At 55.9% G+C, this 25,033-nt stretch overlaps 1 protein-coding gene across 3 annotated transcripts; it reads right to left on the bottom strand.

Annotated features, from left to right (window-relative positions):
• Positions 1 to 16: 16 nt before the first annotated feature.
• On the bottom strand, positions 17 to 24,979 carry LOC105496049 (tankyrase 1 binding protein 1). 3 transcript variants are annotated; one of them, XM_071074591.1, is made up of 12 exons: positions 24,870 to 24,979; positions 21,820 to 21,979; positions 20,099 to 20,732; positions 18,144 to 18,213; positions 12,901 to 14,262; positions 8,766 to 10,927; positions 2,831 to 3,197; positions 2,444 to 2,594; positions 2,177 to 2,313; positions 1,261 to 1,418; positions 906 to 978; positions 17 to 459 (listed from the first exon to the last, which is right to left on the bottom strand). In XM_071074591.1, exons 2-11 carry the CDS (start codon positions 21,911 to 21,913, stop codon positions 918 to 920), a joined length of 5,196 nt encoding a protein of 1,731 aa, XP_070930692.1. In that variant the 5' UTR covers positions 21,914 to 21,979; positions 24,870 to 24,979; the 3' UTR covers positions 17 to 459; positions 906 to 917. The 3 variants fall into 3 exon arrangements, with proteins under 3 accessions (XP_070930692.1, XP_011764380.2, XP_070930693.1); XM_011766078.3 differs by lacking the exon at positions 24,870 to 24,979 and adding an exon at positions 22,274 to 22,415 and having other exon boundaries at positions 324 to 459; XM_071074592.1 differs by lacking the exons at positions 17 to 459; positions 906 to 978 and having other exon boundaries at positions 1,277 to 2,030; positions 24,870 to 24,962.
• Between the last annotated feature and the right edge of the window lie 54 nt (positions 24,980 to 25,033).

The raw sequence follows: 25,033 nt of genomic DNA, 5'->3' as shown, positions 1-25,033 counted from the left end.
CCACCACCTGGACAGCACCAATTCCCAAAAAACTTTATTTATTGTTTCAAGTGGCAAAATGTCATTGGTCTCTGTGGGGTACCTGGCGGGGCAGAGGGAGACCTGGGGTGAGGCAGGGGTACAGTCCCACCCATTATAAAAATCAAAGGCTTTTATAAAAAATGCTATAAATTGGTATCAAAAGAAAACCCAAGGGAGGCTGGAGAAGGAAGCAGAGAGGGAGAGGGAAGGAGAGGAAGGGATAAAACCTTCAACCACTAGTGACGAAATCCAGGGAAGGGAAGGTGTGGGGGGTGTTGGGAAGGTGATACAAAGTGCATAAATGTGCCTCCCCAGATGCTCCTCAGAGGTGGAGGGGGACAGAGGCTGCAGCCTGGGGCATGGTGGGGCTCCAGCCATCTCCTCACCCAGGGACCCCACAGGAATGGGCACTGCCTGAGACTGCCAGGTGGGAAGAACCTGCAATGGGAAGGGAGGAAAAGACGTCAGGGAAGGACACTGTGGAGGCTTCAGTTTCCTCTCCCCCACACCCATCTTGGTTCCCCCTGCTAAGCCTGGTCATAGAGCCTGGTAAGTGCCTGCAGGGCCCCAGACCAGAAGGGCTGGCTGACCACTCTCCGTCCAGCCAGGGAGCATGGGGGGACCGTCCCTGAGCAAAGAGAGGCAGGCTAGGATGGTGGCCCTCCTCCTCTTCCATACCAGGCCAGACAACACCCTGACCTCCCTGTGGACAAAATCTAGAGGATCCAAGGGCCCACCGAGTCTCTGGAACTTGGCTGCACCTGCTGTTTCTAACCTCCCACAGAAAGGGGTGGGAACTAAGGGACAGAAGGGGCACAAGGCCTCCCAAGCCTCCAGGGCAGGCCCTCCTCAGACTGGATCCAAGCCCAGGAACCCGTCCTCACCTCAGTGACTTCTCAGACCTTCTTCTTCTTCAGTTTCAGGGCTTGAAGCCAGTTGGGCGATGATCCTTCTGACCTAGCAGGCAGAGGGGAAAGGTTCAGAATGCAAACTTTGAGGAAACTGAACAAAACAAGGAGACGCGATAGGGACAGAAACCACCCTCCAACCAGAAGAGGCAGTCTGGGGCCTGGCTGCAGGGACCCCAATTCTGACACCATCTCCATACCGTTCATCTGGGGCACGTCCAACTGAGGTGCCTCTTTGAGTCTCGTTTGCCTCTTCTGTGAAGTGGGAGTTTCCCTTTTCATCGGGGTAATACAGTGAGGTCAGTGGATGCCCAGAACTTAGGTCACCTACCCTGAGGACTTCTCTGGCTTGGGAGGTAACGTGAGGGGCTTCCCCAGCCCTGGGACCTTGCAGGACTTCGATCGCTGGACCGCAGACTCCTTCTGGCTCGACTTGCTCTCGGCCGGCTCCCCCTCCTCAGCTGAGCGATTCCGGGGGCGCAGCTTGGCCTGAGAAACAAGTCCAGATGCAGACACACAGTAGTGGGACAGGCAGTAGGATTCTCAGGTGGGGAGACCTTATCTCAAGAGTGTGCAGTCCCCAGAATCAAGCAGAGACCCCTCTGCAGTCCTTTCACCCCAAAGGATGGGAAGTCACTGAGAGATGCACTTCCCGCAGAACTGAGCTACGCCTTGCACACCTTTCTGTCCTCGGAAAGATACGGCAGGATTGAATTCAGACAAACTGGGTGGGACAAAGCCAGTGGTGACTTCCCACCCCTGTTCCCTCTGCCTGCAATGCCACCCCACCACCCTGGCTCCAGGAGCCAACTCCTGTGCCTGCCTCTGGCTAAGATCAAATACTTACAGGAGGCCTTCTCCAATCCACCCTCCCTTCCCCTTCCCCTCCACTCTGTTGTTAGGAAATAACTCCTCTCTCTGAACAGGCCCAGCCCTTATCTGTGCCTCTCCTCAGGGACACCTGAACTTCCCGCATCCAGGCTAATCACGGGCGTCATGTCTCCCACTGCCCCTGAGCTTCCAGGACAAGAACACGTCTTGTTCTTCTTTCCATCCCATTAGGCACACAGCACAGGGCCCAGCGGGGCACAAAGGGATCTTCTGGAGCCCTCAATGGAGACGAGAATGAGAGGAGGAATGGGAGAGGGGGACAGGGGAATTAATTGATGGATGGAAAGAAGAAAGACAGCATGCAAGGTGGCCACCTGGCCAGATGGCTGGACATGTTTGCTATGATCAGATGGTACCTTCAGGGCTGAAGGGCTCAGGCCAGGAAAAAGGTTGACTTTCAGCCCCTTGGTGCCCAAGGACATCCGCGTCCGGCGGCTCTGAGGTTCCTCCACTACCTCTTCATCTGAAGATGGCACCCGAGATGCCCGTGGCTCTGCAAAGGCCCAGGGAACGGGCTCAGAAAAGGCAGCACATCCAGACTTCCCCAACCCCCAGTCCCTGCACAAGCCTGGCCTAATGCCCCAGAGATCAAGAGACACCACCAAATAATACATCAGCCCTACCCGTAGAGTCCTGGAACAGGCGTGCATCCGAGTCTGCTGCCTCCGACAGGCCCAAGGTACCCCCAGGCCGAATGGCTGGGGCCCGGTGCCCACGCTTGCGCCCCAAGTTGGCACGGCTCCGATACATGGCACTGTCGAGGATCTCGGTGTCCTGCTTGGGACAACGGCGACACCACTGCCATTGCTGCCTCATCCCACGGAAGCCCCTCAACAGCAACTGACCAGGAGGAGCTGGACCCCTCCTGCAGCCGGAGCTTCACGTTCACGTGACGCACCTACACCCGCTTTCTGCCTCCTGGACTGGGACTGCTCAGGGAAGCTCCAGGAACGGGGCTCTGGCTGCATCGCCCTCACCTAACCACTGTCTTGGGCTCACCCTCCACTGACCTCAATGAAGGAGAAGTCCTGACTGGGGGATCTGATGGGAGGGCCTTGGGAGGGCCGCCGAGAAGTCTGTGCTGGCCCCTGATCGCTCCGCCTGGCTGCTGAAGAGCCCCACGTGCCATCCACGTCTTCTGTCTGGCTGGCCTCACCATCAGGCTGGGGCCTCCAGGAGGGTGGAGAGTCCCTGCCAGGCTCCAGCACCTCCTCCTGGGCAGCACCTGCCCCGGCTCCTTCCTCCTCCAACAGGCCCCCAAGGCCCAAGGCCGCTGACTCCCTCCGAGCCACCGCCTTGGAGCTGCTGGCTACCAGCATCTCCTCCAGCAGGCCCTGGGAGCCGGAGGGCCGGGGGCGGGCTGGGCACCTGCCAGGGCTGTAAAGGGGACACAGAGAGAACAAGATCACCGTGAGGCCCCATCTCCCTGCCCTGAAGCCCCCCTTCACAAGCTCTTTCCCCCAGCCCCCAAACTCTCCCTTGCCCTCCTTCCCATGCTTTTTCCAGACTCCTTCAAGAAGGACGTGGTCAGAGCCTTGAGCAACACAGCACAGAGGGGTAGAGCTGAGCCAGTCTGGCGGGTTCAAATCCCTGAGACCTTGGGTGAGCCCCCTCCCCTGGAAACAGCTCAGGCTCCTCTAACTGCACGGAGTCACCGCAGGGATGGAAGAAGAATCTAAAGCACTTGGCGCAGTCCTGGTCAGTACGCACCCCAGAAGGAGCAGCCATTATTCCTGCTGCTGTTGCTGTTGGATGCTGGCAATGTGTTCCCTCCCAGGGCCATCTGCTCGGGCAGTCACACTCCTTGGGGTGAGCCGGGTACTGGCCTACCTGCCTCTCTGGACTCCTGTTGTCTTCAGTCCCCATGTCATGCCTCTTCATTCCCCAAGCTCACAGAGCAACTGGGGACCATCAGAACACACCGGCCCTCACATGCTGGTGGCTTTGAATGAGCTGCTCCCTATTCTGGAAAGCTCCCCACACCACACTGTCCCTTGTGGTATTGTCCCCTTGGTTCAATTCCGCTTCCGAAGCTGCCCTGCGCCCTCCCAGCCACCATGGCTGCCTCAGCCCTACCAGCCCTGGGCTCCAACCCGTGTAGTTCCTGCTTCTGTCTTATGGTTCTTTGTCCCCATAGACTGTGAGCTCCTCAAGGGCAAAAACGGGGCCCTTTCTGCCTTTATGCACCTGGCACCTGACCCAGAGCCTGGCTATGCACCACACTAAGCAAATGTTTGCCAAGCAAATGAGGGGCTGGGTCACCTTGGACCTCCATGCAGCATATGCATCTTCTGTCTGCTGCTTCCTCAAAACACAATACAGCCGGGCACGGGATGCACGGCTCACACCTGTAATCCCAGCTACTTGGGAGGCCAGGGCAGGAGGATCTTGGGAGCCCAGGAGTTCAAGACCAGCCTGGGCAACATAGCAAGACCCCATCTAAAAACAAAAAACAAATATGGCACAAGCACACCACACACTCTCTAACTCATATTACCCACCCTGTCCAGCGGCCACTCCCCAAAATGACAGACATATTCACACTCATCACACACACTCAGGCAGATAGCTTGTACACTGTTTGTCACTCAAGATGCACCTCGCACCCACCACGTCTACAGGCACGGCACAGAGCCACACCTGACACAAACATGCGCATCCCCGCGCCCCCGCCCCCGCCCCCACACACGCTCATACCATGCACAGAGGTATGGGAATGGCTGGCACGGCAGAGCCTGGAAGCCAGGCCCCAGGTTCCCACTGGGATGAAAGCAGGAGAGTGGGGCAGGTGAGTCAATACCAAGCAGGAAGAGGGGGCAGGGAGAGACAGGCCGAGTGGCAGTCTGTCCTTCCACAAGCTGCTGACAGATGGAAATTAAAGCGGTCTGGGGAGAGACTGGGGGAAGAGGCAGTGGCGGCAGCAGAAGTACAGCAAGGCAGCAGAATTGGGAGCAGTCCTGGCTGGGGACCAAAGCCAGCTCACCCTGACAGCCAGCTTAAAATCAGGGAGGATTTGGAGGGAGGGGGCGGCAACAGCACCCCACCCAGCCTACAGAGGCCAGGCCCAAAGCCTCTCCCTGGGGTGGGGCAAAAGAAGGCTGAGGGCAGGCCCCAGGAGCTAAAGAGAGGTAAAACGCCCAGGTAGCTAAAAAGATCTATTCCAGCCAGGCGCAGTGGCTCACGCCTGTAATCCCAGCACTTTGAGAGGCCAAGACAGGCGGATCACCTAAGGTCAGGAGTTCCAGACCAGCCTGGCCAACACGGTAAAACCCCATTTCTACTAAAAATACAAAAATTAGCCGGCGTGGTGGCAGGCACCTGTAATCCCAGCTACTTAGGAGGCCGAGGCAGGAGAATCGCTTGAACCCAGGAGGTGGAGGTTGCAGTGAGCCAAGACCATGCCATTGCACTCCAGCCTGGGCAATAAGAGCAAAACTCCATCTCAAAAACAACAAAAAAAAATCCACTTCTAAACCGAGAGCTGGCCCAAGCCATTCAGGCAGAGGTCAGTGGGCTCTGGAGGTAGCCCTGAGGAGTGGAGAGTGGCGAGTGGGGAGAGCCCAAGGAAGTACAGCTACGTCCACCCAGCCGGACTAAACCCCACTCGCCCTTCACCTCATCTTAGAAGCAGCTTTTCTACCCCTAAGCGCCCAGATCACGTACAAGCTGAGCCCCTCCCGGCATGGGAGCAGGAAAGAGGGGTAGTTAGGAACACAGGGGCTGAGTCCTGCCCCTCCAGGACACAGCTAGGCTCTGTCTCCTCCTATGCCTGTGGCTTTGACCACAAGTTACTTGTCCCACTCTGAACCTCAGTTTCTTTATCTGTAAAATGGGGGTAATAAAAGTACATGAACTGTTCCAGTTTGTTGGCAGAAATACGTGCCTAACACATAGTTAGCACTTGATAAATACAACAATTAGGATAGTCATCATCATCAACACAGGTCCCTGGCCAGAGAGGATGTGCCTCATCTTGTCGCATCTACACCCTTCACCTGATCTAAACTTTAGAGTACCCTGAGGACCAAGACCGTATCCCACCCCACCCTCCACCACCGTTCCAGAGGCAAACATGGTGCTGGAACTACAAAACGTGAATATCCCAGTGTTTTGAAGCCTGAAATGAGGGAGGAGTGAAGCTGGAAAGATTTGTCTAGAGAAACAGCAGCTGACCTTGACCCCAAAGAGACAGGGAGGATGGCCACAGAGGACTGCAAGGCTTGGGCCCAGGGGGACAAGAAAAACCCACAGCCACCAGCCGCGGGAACTGGTGCCAGCCACACTGCCTCTCTGCGTCTCAGTTTCCCTAGTTTTTGTGAGGACTAATCAACAAAGCCCCGTGAGTACTGGGTGTAAGTGACTCCCAACTTACATATGAGGAATCGGAGGCCTGCAGAAGAGAACAAACTTGCCCAAGGTCACAGAGGTGGTGACAGAATCAGAGCGCAAGCCTGGCAGATGGACCTAAAGCCAGGCCCCTCTGAGCTATTCTCAAGGACTTCTCGTTACAAAGGGAACCTCCAAAATTTTCTTTAAAGACAAAGTGCCCATAGTGGGCCAGGCACGGTGGCTCATTCCTGTAATCCCAGCACTTTGGGAGGCCGAGGTGGGCAGATCACATGAGGTCTAGAGTTCAAGACCAGCCTGGCCAACATGGTGAAACCCTGTCTCTGCTAAAAATACAAAAATTAGCCAGGCGTGGTGATGTATGCCTGTAATCCCAGCTACTCAGGAGGCTGAGGCAGGAGAATCACTTAAACCCAGATGGCAGAGGTTGCAGTGAGCCAAGATCGCACCACTGCACTTCAGGCTGGGAGCCTGGGCGACGACAGACCGAGACTCCATCAAAAAAAAAAAAAAAAAGAGAAAGTGCCCATAGTGTAGAATTTCCCTACATCAGAATTTCCCTGCTCAGAACACTAGGCTCTTGGATATTAGCCAAATTAGTTTGGAAAATAGTGCATTACTTGTCTTTAAAGTACTAATATATGCTAATATACAGACTAAGTCTTCTGTATGGCCATAGAGTACCCAGCATTTTCCAAACATATTCACAGACTGGTATTCTTTAGGACACATTTCAGAAAAGGCTGCCCGAAAGCATAAAATTCAAACAAGCCCCTGGAACTCCTCTCTAAAGCAACTGTTTCCATTCGGCTTTTGAGGAGCCGCGCTTTCTGTTGCATACAATGAGGCTCACCTGTATGGCACCACGGCTAACCCCTGAACTCGGGTTAAAGTCAACACTGACCAGATTATGGTAACACAACCACAAAAGCCTGGGTGCTTTAAAGGCACAATGAGACCAAAGCTCGGAGAGCTGAGTGCTTCCCTGCTTCTCCAACGCTACCCTCCTCTTCCCCTAACCTAGTTCCACCACAATCCCGGCCCCACCTCCCTCTATCCTAAACTAAGGGAACAAGATGATCACTTTCCACTTCTCAAGAGCCACCCCACACAGAAGGGAAAGGCAGAGAGCTGTGGGGGGGGTCCCACAGCGGCCACACCTGAAAGCAGTTAACATAAGCAAGTGAGAAAGAGGTACTCCCGACTCTTTGCCCTTAAGGTGTCACACCACCTTTCCACCTGCCAGCGGAGAGGATAAAAATCCCTTTCCGGCCTCACAGAGCAGCTGGGAAGATCAATGAGGTAAGATGTGTGGTTAAGCATGGGGCGTGCAAAGGTCTATGAGTCCCAGGAAGAGAAATCAGGAATAACCACGCCAAGCCTGGACTCTCCCCTGCACCAGGAACATTAAAGTTGGAACTCTGCACTTTCTGAGTCAAACCCTGAGAAACTGAGGCTCAGAGCCCAGCAACCTGCCCAGGACCACAAGGGCCTCCCGACTCCTAGTCCTGCACCCTCCCCTCTTCCTTGCAGTCCTCAATGCAGCCTCAGTGGTTCCCTGTGCTCCATCACCACCCCCTCAACAGCCTGAGTCGTCAGGAAGCTCCCCTTCCTCAAACCCCCCTGGGCATCTCCCTGGGCCCACCTTCCTCTCTCCCTCCTTCTCCTCCATCCCAAATGCCTCTCTGACTCCCCAAGACCACCATGATGCTCTCTAGCCCCTTCCTGCTCCTCTCCTCCCATCACCAACCCCTTCCACTTATAAAACTCCCCCCCACACACTTCCCTTGCCTTCCCCACATACCCAGTGAGACGCTCCCACTGTGGGCTGGAAAAGGAAACATGTGCTACTCACTAAAGGGAATAAAAGCGAATCTCAATGGATGCAAATGTTAACAAAACGGATGCAATGCCTTTTTAGCACCTTTCTCAGCTGCAAAATCATCTCAGCTGGTTTTAAAACAGCCACGAAACAGATTGTGGTTGGCTTGCAAAGCCTTTGGAAAGTTCCTTCAGCAACTTTGCACATAGAGGCCAAAGTCATGGGGCCAGGTCCCCATACCCTTCAGGTTCTTGAACGTGCTATTCCAGGCTTCATGACAGGCAAGAAGCACAAAGTCCCTAACCTCTTTGAGAACCCGTGGGTGCCACTGTCCACTCCACTCCTGGCTGTGGTGGCCCCAGCCAAGAAGAGACAGAATTCTCTGCCCTACACCTATGAAACCACCTGTGGCTTCAGGGCTGAGAGGCCTGCGGAACGGCTACTGTGTACAAGAGTAGAACCCACCAGAAACCATCCAAGCTATGACACGCACCATTTCCCCCATCACAGTCACAATTCTAAATCACCAAGAAAGCTCAAACATGGGTTGCAAAAGTAACACATTAGTCATCCTTCCCAAAAAGAACTCACCTGTATGTGTATCGCATTTCAATTTTTTAAGTAGAATTAAAAATTCTTAGTCTAAAATGTCTCAATCTTCCAAACACTAAAAGTCCTCAGGAAAAACTGTTTCTTCCCTCCTCAGAAAGGTTCCAATTTCTTGGATAACCCTCACATGTTCCCTCCCACACTTGGGAGAGGGCTCCGTTCGTTACCTGGCTCCGAAGCTGAGGGCTTCTCCTGTCTCCATTCCACGGTCTGCAGGGTGTGGCTCCAAGGAACACGAGGAGTCATCTTCACCCTGGGTCTCTGGCCCACTTGTCTCACCAACCCCCAGCTCCCTGGCCTCCAAGGGGTCTCTGGCCTCCAGGCCAGGGGACAAGCTGCCATTGTGCCTCAGGCTGGGCTCTGGGCACTGGCTGACCCCGCCCACCCCATGCTCCCTGGCTTCACTCGGAGTCCCAAAGAGCTCCACATTCCGGGGGGCCAAGTCCCGGGTCCAGTCCATCTGCCCCACCCCACATCCCCGTAGCCCCTGAGAACCTCCAGACTCTGGGTCACAGGACACCTCCAAATCCCTCAGGCCCAGATTGTTACCCCAGTCCATCTGGCCCACCCCAAGCTCTTTGTGCTCTCCAGGACTGCAGACTGCCCCTGGGGCCATGTTTCTCAGCCCGAGGTCAGGTGTCCAGTCTGCCTGTCCAACTCCACGCTCCCTTGATTTAAGGAACTCTCCGGCCTCCACACCTGACCAGTCGGTCTGCCCCACGCCACTCTCTCTGGCCTGGCTGTGGCCTCCTCCTTTCCCGACCTCAGTCAAATCTTTGCTCTTCACATTCACATCAGAAGTCCAGTCCTTCTCCCCAGCTCCAATTCCCCCGGGCTCTTCAGACCCTCCACTTTCCAAACAGCCGGCCAGGTTCATGTCTCTCAAGCTCAGGCCGCCTGACCAGCCCATCTGTCCCACGGCATCCTCCCTGGCCTCACTCGAGCCCCCGGAACCCACACAGCTGGACACTTCCAAGTTCCTGAGACCCAGCTGGTCAGTCCAGTCCACCGAGCCAGCTGTGGTCTTCCCAGGAGGCACAAAGTGACCACCTCCCATCTTGCTAGAAGGGCTAAAGCCAGCACCACTCACTCTGTCGTTGCCAATGATGCCAAACTGATAGCTCCTCTCACTGGCCTCGAGGCAGAAGTCCGGGCTCCAGTCCTGCTGCCCTGGGCTAAATGCTGCCTCTCTCCGGGGGCCAACACTGAGGCTAAACTCACCGACCCAGCCTCGCTTCCCCATCTCCCCATCTTCCAGGCCAGCACTGCCAGGGCCCTGAGCCCCTGCCTGCTGTCTCTCCTGATGCCCTCCCACCTCCCGGCTAGCATCACTGTTTTGCCAGCTGCTCTGGTCTCTCTGCCCGAGTGCCCCATCCGGCACGTGGGCAGTGCTAGGACTGAACAAGCCCCCTGATTCTCTCTGTCCTGGCCGGCCAGCATCCCTGCTGCCCTCTCCAAGGTTGTCTTCCACACTTGGAATCTTCTTCTCAAATTCCTCATCCTGTTGCTGGGCTTCCTCGGGGCTGAACCCAGAGCTCAAGGGTCTTGTTCCAAAGCCTCTTTCCTGGGCGTCAAGGGTCCTGGAGCTGCCACCACTGCTGTAGTCCCTTATCCAAGCGCTCTTCCCAAACTCCTGTTCCTGCGGCTCTGCATCCCGGCTGCCATAGGTGCCAAGTGACACATCTCTCTTCTGAAACTCCCAGTCCTGCTCATCGGCATCCTGGCTGCTGTACCTGCCATGGTGGTCCCTCTTCCCCAAATTTTGACCCTGCTCGTTGGCATCTTGGCTGGCATAAGCACCCAGAGAATCTCTTTTCCCAAATTCCCAGTCCCCAAGGCTTACATCTCGACTACTATAAGTACCCAGTGAATCTCTCTTCCCAAATTCCTGGTCCTGGAGTTCCGCATCCCGGCTGGAGTAAGTGCCCTGGGAATCCCTCTTTCTGAACTCCCAGTCCTGAACATCTGCCTCCTGGCTCCGCTGAGTGCCAAGCTGGGCTGGCTTTCCAACTACCCGGTCCTGGGCTGTGAGCACCCCTGGGGCAGACACTTCACTCTGGTCTTGGCTGCTGCTGGCCTCCATCTCCTCCTGGCCGATGCCACACCTGCTGGCCCACTCCCTGGTGCTCCCTTCCCCAGCTCCTTGCCCATACTTGCTGGTCCAGTCCCTCTCTCCGAGACCTGGGTCTCCTCTAGGGCTTGCACCCCCAAGGCCATAGTCCTGAGAAGCACCTTGACACCAGTTGGAAGGACTGAAACTGCTGGGCTGTGGGTCTCCTGTGATCCCAAATTCACTCTGCAGATCTTTCTGGGACCAGCCAAGGAGTCCCTGGGAATAAGAAAAAAAACAGACAAAGAAACAACGATTAGATTCAATCGGGGTGGGAGTCAATCCAGCAGAGTCAGCACTGCCTAGTGCCTGAAAGCCCCACTTTGGCCACAGAAAGCTGTGTGACCTTGAGCAAATAACTTAACCACTCGGGGCCTCAGCGTCCTCATCCTTAAATGAAGATAATTCCTACTGCGTGGGGCCGGTGTGAGAGGATTAAACGAAATCATTCAGACCAAGCACTCGGCATAATGCCTGGCATGCAGTGGGCACTCAATCGATGGTCCCATGGTCATGTTTACAACCCTTGGGCAATACTCGGCTAACAGCCAGGAGAGGAGTGGTCTTCACACAGAAATGGCGGGCAACGTACTTTCCTTTTGATTAGGAGAGGTCAAGATTCAAAGCCTCTCTGCAACCTCCCTTGCAAGGCAAGGTTCCAACACCAGTGAGAGCTTTTCCAGCCCGTCCTCCCCCACGCCCCACCTGACCCCCATCCTCCTGTAAGTACCCAGCCCCTTCGTCCCCAACCAAAGTGCCGTCTGCTCAATCCTCCCCAGGAAGACCTCTCAGCCCTCACCTCGGCCCAGGAAAGACAGGAGGGGCAGCTTCTAGCACAGGGGAAAATCCCAGCCAGGGCTTCTTGCACCCCAACCCCCACCTCACGCTCCCTGACTCACCCTCGTGGGCGGGAGAGCCCTGGGCTCAGGGCTTCGGAGCCGGCCAGCCTCATCCCTCAGCGCAGCGTTGGCCAGCAGCCGCTCCAGGACAGACATGCTGGCCTCCCCGTCCCCAGGCTGGGCCATGGCCCTCCGCCCCCCGCCCGCCTCGGGGCTGCTGGGTGCGGCCAGCCGGGCGCAGGGATAGGGCTGGGCTGCTCCCCACGCTGGGACCTGTCCGACGGCTCTGGCAGCGCTGGCTCTCCCTCACCCTGGCCCTGCTCCCTTCGGAGCAGCTGCAGCTTGGGCAGCCCCGCCCAGGAGCCAGTTGAGTCACCCACATCCCGGGACAGACACACCTACTGCAGGAGTCAGCTTAACCCCTTCCTGCTCCTCCTCCTCCCCGCCCCCTAGCCTCCAGAGGCCCCCTGGCTCCTCCTTTCCTGCAGCCCCGCCCCTTACAGCCCAGGCCCGGCTTGAGAAATAAATTTCAAAAGCCACCTGGCCCCCGGCCCTTAAATTCAGAGGCAGCCTGGTAGGAGAAAGGGCACTGGGCCGGGAAACGGCGCTGGCCCGGGCCCAGCCACCAACTTGCTGGGTAACTGCACAAGGCTCGCCTCCTCTGAGGCCCAGCTGCCTGTCTACAAAGCAGGTCTGGAGCTCAATGTTAATAACGTTTGTAAAAGCCAACACGTATTAAGCACTTAGGATGAACCAGGCACTATTCTTAGCACTTTAGACATTACAGCTCATTGAACCCTTGCCAACACCCTTGGAGGTAGAGCTCATCTTATCCGCATTTTACAGATGTGGAAACTGAGGCAGAGGGCAGAAACGTCACTCTTTCAAGGTCACACCTGGGCAAAGGAAAGCAGAGCCAGGAGACCAACCCAGGAGCCCACACTCTAAATGGCTACACTATTTTGCCTTGAACAATATTCCCATAATGAGAGACTGAATACTCAGCACCTGCCACACACTGTACTGAGAGCTTTCCCCCTCTTGTTTACCCACAATATAACTCTAAGAGGCCGGCGCTACTATCATGAAAGCACTCTGAAGCTTAGCAGTTAAGGCACATTCTTCCCAAGACCAATCAGCTAGCGAATGCTGAAGCTGGGATACAGCCTCACACGAAACCCCACACACCGTCCTGTGCGGTTCTGCAGAGCTACGATCTGCAGGTCCACAGCTGCCTTGCTCGCTACCACAGCCCAAGCTCTCAACACGTAAAACCCATGTTCAAAGAATGAAGCCCACCCAAGCCCTGGCCTCTGTCCCCAGAAGTCCCACTCTCCCTATGCCCCTTCTCACCTCAGAGCAGGTACTTGGGGACTGTGCGTCCTTCAGCTCAGATCCAGCTCCCCGTCTTGCACCGCCACCACTAGGTGGTGGTGAAGCCAGGAGGTCGTCCAGCCAGCGGGAGCTGCTTTCAGGGCCCGGAGGCTCGGGGGACGCCCTACACAAGTCTTGAGCCTCTGTCCTGGGTTGGGTGGTCTCGGCCCGGGCTAGGGTCACGGCCTCCTCCTCGATAGGCAGTGCCTGCCCAGGCTCAGGGGTATCAGCAAAGAGAACACAGGGCTGGTCAGGGGGTGCTGGCTGCTCCTGCCCCAGGACCGGCTCCAGGATGGGCAGGGCTGCCTCCCTGGTAGCCAGGGGGAGAGGGGACTCCTGTCCAGCCAAGGGCTCCTGCGACTCGTATCTCTCCTCTGCCTGCTGCAAAGGTAACCCAGGTGAGCCCTCAGTTGTAGGTAGGGGCTCAAGGGGAACAGCTGGGAATTGAGGTTGACTCTCCCCATCGCCCTTCTCGGGGAGGGACATGCTTGGATCATCCCCTTGCACCCAGGAACTAGGCCTTCCTGACCCACTTGGAGCTGACCCGGCCCCTTGCCCCTGCTGAGACACTCCTTCTTCCCTGCTGGAAACAGCCAAGTTGCCAGCCTCAGCAGCCTCGGCAGCCTCACTGGCTTCAGTGATGGGGGAGGGAGGCGGGGAGTCCAGCCGCCACACGCCCAGACCCGAGGGCCGCGTGGGGAAGGTCCATTCGAAGGACTGTGATAAGCTCCAGTTGGACTCTGCTCCAAAGGGACGATCCAGGGCCAACTGGCTCCCCTGGCCTTGGGGCAGGGCAGCCAGCGAGCCCCCCAGCTTCTCCTGGTCCTGGCTGGGTGACTGGAGCACACCTTCAGAGAATCGGCGCTGAACCAGGCTGGTGGGGCGGAGGTGTGCGTCACCCTTGGCCTCCTCCTCCCCGCCAGATGGAAACGTCCGAGTGAGATCAAGCAACTCACCCACCTCGATCAGGGGCCGGGGCGAGGTGGCAGGGGGCTGATCCAGGCTGTGGGGCTCCGAGACCTCAGGGGGAGGGCTGCTGGGTCTGGGGGCCTCTGGAGCCCCCTCAGCAGGGAGCCCGGGGCTGGGGGTGTGGCGGGAGCCCTCCTCAGGCAGGGCTGCACTTGGAGCTGATGGAGTCACAGCGGGGCAAGGAGAAGCCTGGGAAGCATCAGGACTCTGGGCTTCCAGAAGCTGCAAGTGGCAGGGAGAACTCTTATCGGGTGAGTGAAGATGGGGAGAGCCAGGGCCTGAGCCTGAGGCTTCTGCGGGGAGGCCTGGGCTGGCAGGGCCTCCATTCTCTGAGGAAGGGGCTGGACTTGAGGGAATCCAGGGCTTGGAAATCTGCAAGAGAAAGGTCAAGAGCCGTCACTCACCTCTCAGTGGGGCGGGCAGGGTCCCCTCCAACCCCACACAGACCCCAGGTCAACTTCTCCCAGGCTGGGAGGAGGAAACTGGAACCTAAGGGGGTCCTCTCAGGACAGACGGGAGAGGCCCCATAGACGACTCAAGGCAGGACTTCTCACAGAGCCCCCTTTAGACCTCCCCCAGAATGTACCTAGCCTTATTCCTACCATTTCAGGTGGTTGGAACCCCTCACCCACTCAACCCGAAGCTCATCTGAGGATCTCCTCAGAGGCCACAGTTCGGGGTCCAGAACACCTGCTTTATAAAGGGAAAAGGAACATTGAGAATCTGGCTATTGAGGCATCTCGGCATGTGGGAGTCGGGAGGGGAGAGAGGGTTTCGCCTCAAAGCAGGACTTGAGGTGCAGTGCAGCTACAGAGCAGTCGCAGGAGTGGCTACAGCACGCACGGGGTGCTCCTCCTGCCACTCCAGAGGTGCCAAGGAAGCAGGAAGGCCATGGGACCCAGGCAAAAGGCACTGGGGGACGTGACAGTGCCTAGCTTGAGCCGTCCCAGCACTGCCTCTTACCAGTATGTGCCCTCCCTCACGTATGGCAGACACTTGGTATCTCTGAGTCTCAGCTTCCTCATCTGTACATTAGGGCCGGTGGCCACAATGCCCAACTCCCAGTTAGGTGAGGGTGAAGGGAAATGTGTACACTGGCCCCTCGGCATAGGACTCATGGAATGATGGGGGCAGAGTGGGGAGGACGTGGAGAGAACAGGGGGACAAACGAGGCACCAAGCACCTGGCACTCCACCTGTCCCCAGACAATGAAGCAAGTCTGGCTCCATCTGACCTTTGCCCTCTACATAGGTCACGCTTCCCTGGCCACCTTCTCCCATGCAGTTATTTCTCCCACATCATCACCTACTAGGACCGGGCAAAATAAAGGGTCCTGCTTGCTTCTCAAGGTCCCTTCTGTTCCCTCCATGCTTACTTCCCTCTACAACGTTCTAATTTCAAAGCTCGTGCCCTTAAACTACAGCACCCACAATTCCTTCTTGTTATCAACCCTTACACACCCATCATTTCTTGAAAACCGTAACCGCTGGATCACTGCAACCCTCTCCAGCACTGCTGTGATAGCTTACAGTGATCTCCATAGCCAGATGCGACCCTTCCAGCCTCTGGTTCGCTGGCCTCCTCTGCCCCAGTGACGGTGCGACCCATCCTCTCAAGGTCACACCCTAGACCTCAGCCTTACCAGTGGCTGCACCCTCTGCATCACCTCAGTCCCAAGTATCCCGCTCGCCCACCCCCACCGTTTATCTGAAGGCTCACTCTATTACCCCAACACCCTCATTTTCAGCTCCTCTGGTGGCACAGCCCCTTAACCCTCATTCTTTCTCACTGTCCCCCACTCCCCTCATACCCTTACCTCTCTTCTTATCACCATTAACGTCACTTTTTACCCAACGCTCAACTCCTTCATCTGCTTCATCACACTGTTTAACCTGTTTAAATACAGCTCTCCAATACAGCTGGGCCAATCCTAGCCCAGCACCTGAGTAGCTGCATGTGGCTGGAGAAAAACACACAATTGTGACAGCTGGTCTCACTCCAGATTCACCACTGACCTCGAGCCGGCCCCAGAGCTGCCCAGAATCCCACGGCACTCCCCCCTCCCATTCACTCCATGACTCTCCCAGGCAATGTTTTAGCATCTTCTCCCGTCAGACCTCCGCACCTCCCCCAATCCTCTCTCAGCTGATGGCCTTGCTTCCTGTTCCCTGAGAACACAGAGGCCACCAGCAGAGAACCCCTTCCCACCCCGACAACCCCCCACTGGCACACCACCCACTTCCTGCATGGGAGCCCAAGCACTCTGCCTCCCCTTCTGCTATCAGGCACTGTCCTCGCTTGGGGCTGAGGCCAATCCTTCCTCTCTCCTGCATCATTGATTTTTTCTCCCTCTCTACTGGATCATTTCCATCAGTACACAAACTGCTCTAATTTCTTCTGTCTTGAAAAACCAAAAAAGCAAACCAAAAAACCACTCTTGACCCCACATCACTCACTAGCTACCACCATTTTCTTGAAAGCCCTGTCTACATTCACTATTAATATCCACAGTTCTTCTTGTCCCCTTCTCTCTTGAACCCACTCCAAACCACCTAACTACTCTCGTCAAGGTCACGGATGACCTCCCTGAAGCTCAATCCAATTCTCTGCACTCACCTTGCTTGACCTGTCAGCGGCATCAGACAGCTGATGGCGCCCTCCCCTAGTCCTGGAGGCTGTCTCTATTTGGTGGACTCTCTCACTATCCTCCCAGTCTCCTTGGCTGTGTCTCTGGGCCCTCCCCTCCTGCACCATCCCCTCTCTCGGTAATCTCAACCAGTCGTCACAAGCATCCCTACTCTGACAATTCCCAAGTGTTCCTTTCAAATTTGCTCGCTTCCCACGAAGGCCAGACTCAACTACCCAACCATCCACTTGACGTTTCCACATGGAGGTCTGAAAGCCATCTTAAATTCAGCAAATCCACAAGCAAACTCCTCCCATCTCCCCCGATCTTCCTTCACCCTTAGAAGTCCCCATCTCGGCAACCATAAACTCATCCTTCCGGTTGCTCACGCCAAAAGCCTTGGGGTCACCTTTGATTCTGTGCTCTCAATCTCTCTGAAAGTCCTTTCCACCATGCCTTCAAATTCTATCCAGAACCAACCACTTCTCCCCATCTTCACTGTAAGCTATCTCCAGGGTCCAAGCCATCATCATCTCTCACCTGGACGATTCCAACAGCCCCCTGACTGGTCCATGCTGCTGATCTTACCTCCCTGCAACTGATTCTTAATCCAGTGGGCCAGGTGACTCTCTACAACTAAGACAGCAGCATCCCAAGCCTCTCCTGCAAACCCTTCAAATGGCCTGCTGCCCTCACTCAAGCCAAAGTCTTTCCAGAGGCCTTCAAGACTTGACACAATCCAAACCCACCCTCCGTCGGTCCTCACTACCACCCAATTCCTCTCTCACTGCGAGGCAGACATCCTGGCCTCCTTGCCAGCAAGGCATCAATGCCTTTGTACTTGCTGTGCCCTCTACCAAGAATGCTGCTCCCCAGACATGCACACAGCTCAGCCTCTGCCCTTCACAGTGACACCTTCCCTGACCACACTCGGCCCTGTGCTCTCTACCTTCACAGCTATCCCCAGCACCCAGTTCCTAACAGGCAGTTCCTAACAGTCACTGCTTGCTGGATGGATAAATAATCAAGTCAGGTCTCCAGCTAGCAAGGGCTGTATGAGCAAAAAGGGCCATCCTGTACCTTGTTTACTCAAGAAAGCAGGCTGACCATCTTCAAGAACAGGAGTATAATGAGAAAATCTCAGCAAAGAGACTCAGCCCTCTTCTGACCCCAGAAAAGGCAGCCCAGCCAGGGAGAGCACGGGAGGCAGACACGGCAGCTCCTGCCTCAGCCTAAGTTACTTACCCTTTGTGAGCACAGGCGCCCTCATCTCTCACATGGGACTAACCGGGTCTACTAGCCAAAGCTATCACAAGGATTGAGCCAGTTAACGTTCCTGGGACAGGCCCAGCACATAGTAGGGACTTAATCAATGGCAGTTGCTGTGGATACTCTCATTACTGTTTATGATGAATGGCCTTATGGCCAGAACCACACTTAGCCACTTTGGTGATCAAGAGCACTGGCCTGGGAGTCGAAAAATCCCAGTCAGTCCTCCAGTGAGTCACTCTCTCCATGGGCCTCAGTTTCCCCATCTGAACTACAAGGACAGTAGAAAAGATGATCTCAGATGACCCTCCCAGCTCTAAAATACGTGATTCTGATTCATAACCGGAGGATAACTCACATCAGCAGGTAGCTCCGAGCTGGCTGCCTTAGCCAGGTCCCCGTTGAAGGCCAGGTTGGAAGGAAGGCTCCTGTGAGGGACGAGGACAGGAAATGGAAGCACGGAATGTTAGAGTCTGTCACAGAATGAGAATGTGAGAGAGTCTCCCAATGCAACTTTAACAGCACCCAAAGGTTAAACCCTCCTAGCCATTTACTCTTGAGCCCTGCCTGGAACCATTAGGGACACAGAATCTGTCCATTTTCCATTTGGCAAGTGCCCCGGGAGACAGTGCTTATTCCCTACCTGAGCGTGAAGGGTTAAATTCCCCAGCTCCTTTAGGAAAAGCATCCTGGATGCCCAGACCTCTCAATGGTTCCTAAAAACATAACTCTTCTTTCCCTTAACCCATAAGGAGTTAAAGTTCTCCTCTAGCCAGGAAGAGTGCAGCTGGTCCTGCTGCCTTGCCAATACTTCTTGAAGAACTGCAGTGGGGGAGGGGAAGAGGAAAGAGTGATTTTCCAGGGTTGAAGTTGTTCTTAAGCCCTCCTTGGAGTGAGGGAGGCAAGGAAGATGGCGGGTGGAACCCAGCCTGGGCAAGAGTGTGACCTCACAGCACCCTGGTCTGGGACAGGCAAAGGACTGGCTCTGGGGCCAAGGCTCCAGACACTTGAAGGTAGAGAAGGGCAAGGCCAGAGGGCAGGGCAGGGCAGGGCACGGACTCTCAGTTTCCCGCTCGGCCCAGACCACACCAGCCTTTGCTTCTCATAGCAGTAGGAAGAGAAAGGGAGCCTCTGAGCCCAGCAGAGCGGTCAAAGGCCCAAGGAGCCAGCCATGCCTCAAGCTGGCTCTCCCAGCACTGAGGACAGCCTCTGTGCAGCTGATGGCTCCTGAGATGCCTCAGCCTCTTCCTCCAATGTCCCGTGCCCACAACCCCAAGAAGCACCTCCTGGCCAGCCTTGCTTTCCACTAGTGGCAACTCTGGAGAAGCGTTATCATATGCAAATGTCTCCAACCAGCCAAAATCTCTATGCAGACACTAGCTGGCCTGGAATCAAGATGTGTTCTTGTCTTATCTCTCCCATCAGATTCCGCCTCACAGGGAGAGACTGTGCCCTGCTCCTCCTGACACACGCAGCCCACCCCAGGACAGGCACACTGCTCTGCCCACTGTAAGAGCTAGCAGTTAAGAACAGAGGCTTTGGAATCAAACAAGATGTCCGTCTCTGCCTCTTAACTTGCCGAGACTATGGAAGTCATTTTTGAGCCTCAGTTTCCTCATCTCTACAATGGATCTAATACTCCCTTGAACAAACCGGATGCCAATGAGGCAAAGTTTGGTGGCCAGCTCTCAGTATATGGAAACTAAACTTCTTGGCCGGGCGTGGTGGCTCACGCCTGTAATCCCAGCACTTTGGGAGGCCGAGGCAGGCGGATCACCTGAGGTCAGGAGTTCAAGACCAGCCTGGCCGACAGGATGAAACCCCATCTCTCCTAAACATACAAAAAAACTATTAGCTAGGTGTGGTGGCACACGCCTGTAATCCCAGCTACTTGGGAGGCTGAGGAAGGAGAATCACTTGAACCTGGGAGGCAGAGGTTGCAGTGAGCCAAGATTGCACCACTGTATTCCTGCCTGGGCGACAAGAGCAAAACACCATCTCAAAAAAAAAAAAAAAAAAAAATCTATTGTCTATTAAATTTCTGTACTATACACTTGAACTCTCTAACATAAACCTACATCAATTCTGTAACGAAAACTACAACTTTAAAAGCATACAGTAATGATAACACCATCTGCTGGGGAATGACTTGTGACTTAGATCGGGATCTGCCTGTATTCACGGCACACGAGCAATCTACGGGTAAAAGTCACAACCCTATACGGGGTCATGCACTTGGTCCCCAGCCCCCACCCAATCCCACCCCACCTGACCTCCAGGCTGCCACAAAACATACAACCTCCCACCCTTCACCTCTCCTCAGGGGTCCTGCTGTGCTCTTCCTGGCACTCGGCTGCAGGCTTTACTGGCTCCTCCTGGGACCGTCCCTTGGAGAGGGTGCTGCCATCCTCATCCCTGGGAGCAGTGGTCGTGCCATAGGTCCTGGGGCCATACCGCGAGCTGCCATCGTGGTTAAAGGTGAGGCGGGAACCCCACAGGCGGTCAGGGCTGGCAGGGACCTCCTTCCGAGGCTGCTCCATCTTGGCCAGGATCTCTTCCACCGTGGTGGCCGCGAAGCGCTCTGAGGCTGGGCGGAAAGGGGCAGGGGCCTTCCGTACGCCCGCTGGGGCGGCACATCGAGCTGGGGGTGTCAACGGGGGTGGCTCCTCTTTCCCAGCCTCCTCTTTCCCAGTCTCTTGGATGGCTTCTCCTCCAGTGGAGGCCTCAACCACAGGCCTTGGTGCAAAGGGAAGCGGGCGCTTGCTGCCACCATAGGGTTGGGGTCCTGCCAGCATGTTCATCTTCCTGGCAGAAGGCAACTCAGCCAGGGGACCCCGGGGAGGCCGAGGCCCAACAGGCACCAGCAGGCTGGGTTTGGCAGGCAGGGCTGGCTTGGCAGGCAGAGCCCGGGGTTTGGGCTTGACAGGGGGTTTGGCCCGAGTGTCACCTACCAAAAGGAAAGGGTTGGCAGGGGAGCTGTCAGAAGAACCAGGAAGCAGAACTCCTTTGTTTCCTGTTCCACCTCATCTCCCACCCTCCAATTTAAGAATATTCACATCTTTCTAGACACAAGTCATATGCCACCTCTTCCGTGAAGCCTTCCTTGATTTTCTACACACATCCCAGAAGCATCTTCTTCCTTCTTCAAACTCCCAAAATGTTTTAGCCAATTCCCCTTTTAAGCTGAAGCTATGTAAGGACCCACCTGGCAACTTATTTCTTCCTGTACTGTATTTTGCAGCTAACATAAGTTTAATTATAAGTTATAATCAAACAAAAGAATGAATGAACAAAAGAGACAACAGACAAACGCCTGCCTGCCCCTATCAAGCAGTCAGTCCCCATATTCCCAATCTAGTTTGTTCACCTTATGTGACACTCTTCTCTATCAACCATAGTAAACTCTCAATCTCAGCCGAGCTTCTCTATCCTGCCTCCAGGCTGCCTCCTCCCCCAGTCATAGCACACTCCCAGGCCACCTCCCCACTGTCATCTGGTGTGTGACTGGGAATGCAAACTTACTATTGACCTAAGTCAAACAAAAGTAAATCTGCTACAGGGAGGAAAAAAAAACAGGACCAGAAACCTACCTTCTATATAAAGCTAAATGACCTTGGAAGTAACCTCATCCACTACCCTCCTGATGGAATCCTTTACCTCCTACACATTTGGCTAAATATAAGAAAAGAGTCTATGCAAGGAGCCAGGAGGTCTGGGTTCAAACTCCCACTTGTACACTCCATTTGTCCCTGTGGGCCTCAGTTTCCCCCTCTGCAAAGCATGCAGCTTGATCTGTATCATCTCAAAGGTCCCTGTCTACTCTTACACCTGTTAGAAAGTTATGATCCCAAACAGTTCTGAAGAGTCTCAAGAGAAGCTGAGAACCTTTCACACTCATCCTGCACTGCCTTGGTACTCCTTCTCTATCTCAACAGAATCATCACTCAACCACCCCCCAAGACAGAAAGAGGGGGCAGCCTCTGCCCTTCCCACCCCCTCCCAGCCACCCAGCTCCACCCTGCACCCATTGGTACCTGGCTCAGAGCCAGCAGGCACCAGCTCCTCCTCCATCTCCCGGGGCAGTGGGGAAGCCATGGCTGAGCTTTCCCTGAGAGTAGACACTTTCATTACATGCGGCAGACCCTCCTTGAGAGTTGGGAGGCAGAGAAGGTATGAGCCGGGGTGGCTGCAGACCTAGGAAAAGAGAGAGAAGAGAAGGAAAAAAAGAGTTGGGCGTTGCCAGTAGGTTTAGCAGAGAGAAGTCTCCTATTTCTAGCAGAGGCAGAGTGTGGGACAGGAAGAGAGAACTTGGGGCAGGGGGTGGGGGGGTGGGGAGGGTGGAGGAGGTCAAGGGAGGTTCCCAGCAGCCATATCCTCAACTCTTCCCAGATCCTCCCCATTCTTATCTTCTAACCCCAAAGTCCTAGCGCTTCAGGGAGTCACTCACTGCTCCCTCCTCTGACAAACTCTCCAAGACACCCCACTTACAGTCCCCAGAGTGCCCCCTGGGTAGGACGGCCCCGCTGGAGGTGTCTACTCAAAGCAGAGCTAGAGAGTTGCAAAGTATGAAGTCTGTGAATCACCTCACGGGAGACGGGAAAAACCCGCTCCTCCCCAACCTGGGCTCCGCCCCATTGCCTGCCTCCCCCTTCCCGCTCACCCTCCTTCCCTCTCTCCCTCCCTCCCAAAGCTGGGAGTGGTTCCTTCTCCCCCCTCTCCCTGTTCTCCCTCCACATCCCTGCCCCACTCTCCCCTCCCTCAGAGCTGTCTCATCCAAACACGGAAAAATAAGGAATAAAAAGTAAACATCTGGAATATATTTTTTTCTTTAATTTCTCAATCGCTTGGCTTCAGCTTGGAATTTGATGAGGTAAAGCCAGGGCCTAGTCCTGTTGCCATAGCAATGGCCTCCCACTGGATTTCCAGAGCCTAGCCAAGAGGAAGGAGGAGCCGGCCCAGGCCTGGGCTGGGAGAACGGGACAGGGCTTGAGAATATCCGGGGGGTGGAGTGACTTGGGGGAAAATTCCCTGGGGCTCCACCTTCCAAGAGAGTCAGGGCGGAACAGCCACAGCCTATGAAAAGGGGCTATGTGGGCTTCACTCACCAGCCTTGGGTTGGCTTTAAGGAGTTCTGAGGGGAACAGAAGAAATTAAACCAAGTGGCACAGCCCTGTGGTAGAAGCCTGCCACAGGAGCTTCAGGGTCTGATATACCAAGATTCAAGGCTGGATGGGTCTACCACTTTCTAGCCGTGCGACTTCTCTAAGCCTCAGTGTCTCCAACTGAAAAATGGGATTATTGAGACCCTGAGGGGGCTTACGTGATATAGTACATGAAAACTGCTTAGCACAATGACTAGTACATAATAAGGATTCAATAAATGTTGCCTATGATTACTGTGATTCCATTCAGTGTCACCAATGAGCTAATATCCTGATAACCACCTCCTCCTCTTCCGTGACCCCAGGCTACCAGCATTCCCAGACCATTCCTTCACTCTCCCAGGCCCTAGTCCTGTCACCTGTTCTTCAGATACTCCACCACCTCCTCAGTTCCCATCCTGGCTCCTGAAGCACTCTCCCACCCACAAAAACATGGAGACCCTAGGGAATAGGGCCCTGCACCTCTCATGCAAGGGGGAAGTTTCCCTCACCCGGTGTGCAGAGCCCTGAGGACAACCCAACCCTCTCCAACCTGCAAGGGGCATTGCCTCACTTAAAACCACCCACTCCAGCTGGTCTGGGAAGACAGCACCAAATTCCAGTGCTCAACCTCTGCAAAATCCAACTCCTCTCCCCTAACGCTAACCCTGCCCCAGGGATTTCAAAGATGGGAAAGGGTATGAAGACAGTAGAGAAACCCAGTACTGTCAACCCACTGGTCAGTCAACCACCACGGAAGACTGCCCACTGTGGGTGTGTGAATAACTGTGCAGAGCCAGGCCAAGTGTGGTGGGGGGAGGGGCACATGATAGAAAAAATAAAATTAAAACACAAGATTGTTTCCTTGTCCTTGAACATTATTACTAGGGACATAGTGTGGGTGGTTGGACATGGAAATGAATTGGCTCAGAATCAAAAAAATCCTTTCACCTGAGGTTCTGATGGGCCCCTCTGCGGTATGAGGGGCTGCAGCAATGAAGGCGGGCTCAGAGTCCCCAGGTGCGGAGGTGGCCACAGCAACTCAGAGACCCCAGCCAGGAGCCCCAGGTGAGCAAGGCCACCAAGGCTGTGGCCAGAAGCTGCAAAATCGCAGCGGATCTGAGCACTCCCCACCCCCAAAAGACCAGGAGGTAGAGGGTAGCGGGGTAGAGACGAACTGACCCCTGGCAGATAAGGCCTCCAGAAGGGCTGGGCAGCTCCAGCCCCGGAGGGGACTCGGCGCAGGCGGGGTCGCCCCTATGGACCGCAAGATCTCCAGCCGGATCGAAGGCTAGAGAGGTCGGCAGGGACAGCACGCAAACTGGTGGAAAGAGGGAGGGCCAACGGGAAGATGGAACAGCCCCGGGCAATGGGCTGTCTGGAGGGGCCCAGTGGGGAGCTCTGGACACAGAAGGGACAGCGGCAGCCGAGGAGGAGGAGGAGAAGAGGATGGAGGAGGAGGAGGGGACGGCGGTGGCGGCAGAAGCGGAGGACCTGTGAGCGGGCTGTGAAGCAGCCGGCGAACAGACGGTGGGCTGCAGACGTCGATCAGGTGGGGGCGGACTGGGGTGGCTGGGGGCGTGCCGAAGGAGCCGGGGGAGGGGGCTAGCGCGGCCCAGGGGAAGGGGAGGCAGGGGTCCCTCCAGCGGCTCTGCCCGCCCCCGGCCCCGCCCCAAGCCCTCGCCCCCTCCCCCCTTTCTTCTGGCTCCGCCAGCACGAGCTCCAGACCATGCGCCCTCCGCCCCCGCGCACACGCGCCAGCTTCCCCCGGGCCTCCAGCGTCCCCAGCGCCCCCGGCCCCTGCAAACTTTCCTGGTGACCCCCTCACCACCACCACCTCAACCCGAGGTCTCGGCTGGAAAGCGCCCACTCCTTCCATGCCCCTCCCCCGCCCCATCCCGGACCCCGCCCCCTCCTTCGCCCGCCCGCCCCCGCGCACTCACGCGCTCGCCCGGGATCCGGCTCCGCTCGGCTCGGCGCCCCGACGCCAGTCCCCGCCGCCGCCGCCGCTGCTACCGCCGCCGCCGCCGTCACCGCGGGACGAAGCCACTGTGAGCCCCGGCGGGGCCCCGCCCCTAGCTCCGCCCAGGCCCACGCCCCCAGGGCG

This window comes from Macaca nemestrina, chromosome 12 (genome assembly GCF_043159975.1).
Source record: "Macaca nemestrina isolate mMacNem1 chromosome 12, mMacNem.hap1, whole genome shotgun sequence".
Classification (NCBI taxonomy): Eukaryota; Metazoa; Chordata; class Mammalia; order Primates; family Cercopithecidae; genus Macaca; species Macaca nemestrina.
Note: the sequence above shows the minus strand (reverse complement) of the source record. Positions and strands in the feature narration are given on the sequence as shown.

Coding starts and splice junctions, on each gene's coding strand:
- LOC105496049 (XM_071074591.1), bottom strand. CDS start 21,913: ATGAAAGTGTCTACTCTCAGGGAAAGCTCAGCCATGGCTTCCCCACTG. Junction 2,314..2,443: donor CCTGTTCCAGGACTCTACGG/GTAGGGCTGATG, acceptor GGGCCTTTGCAG/AGCCACGGGCATCTCGGGTG. Junction 1,419..2,176: donor TGAGCCCTTCAGCCCTGAAG/GTACCATCTGAT, acceptor CTTGTTTCTCAG/GCCAAGCTGCGCCCCCGGAA.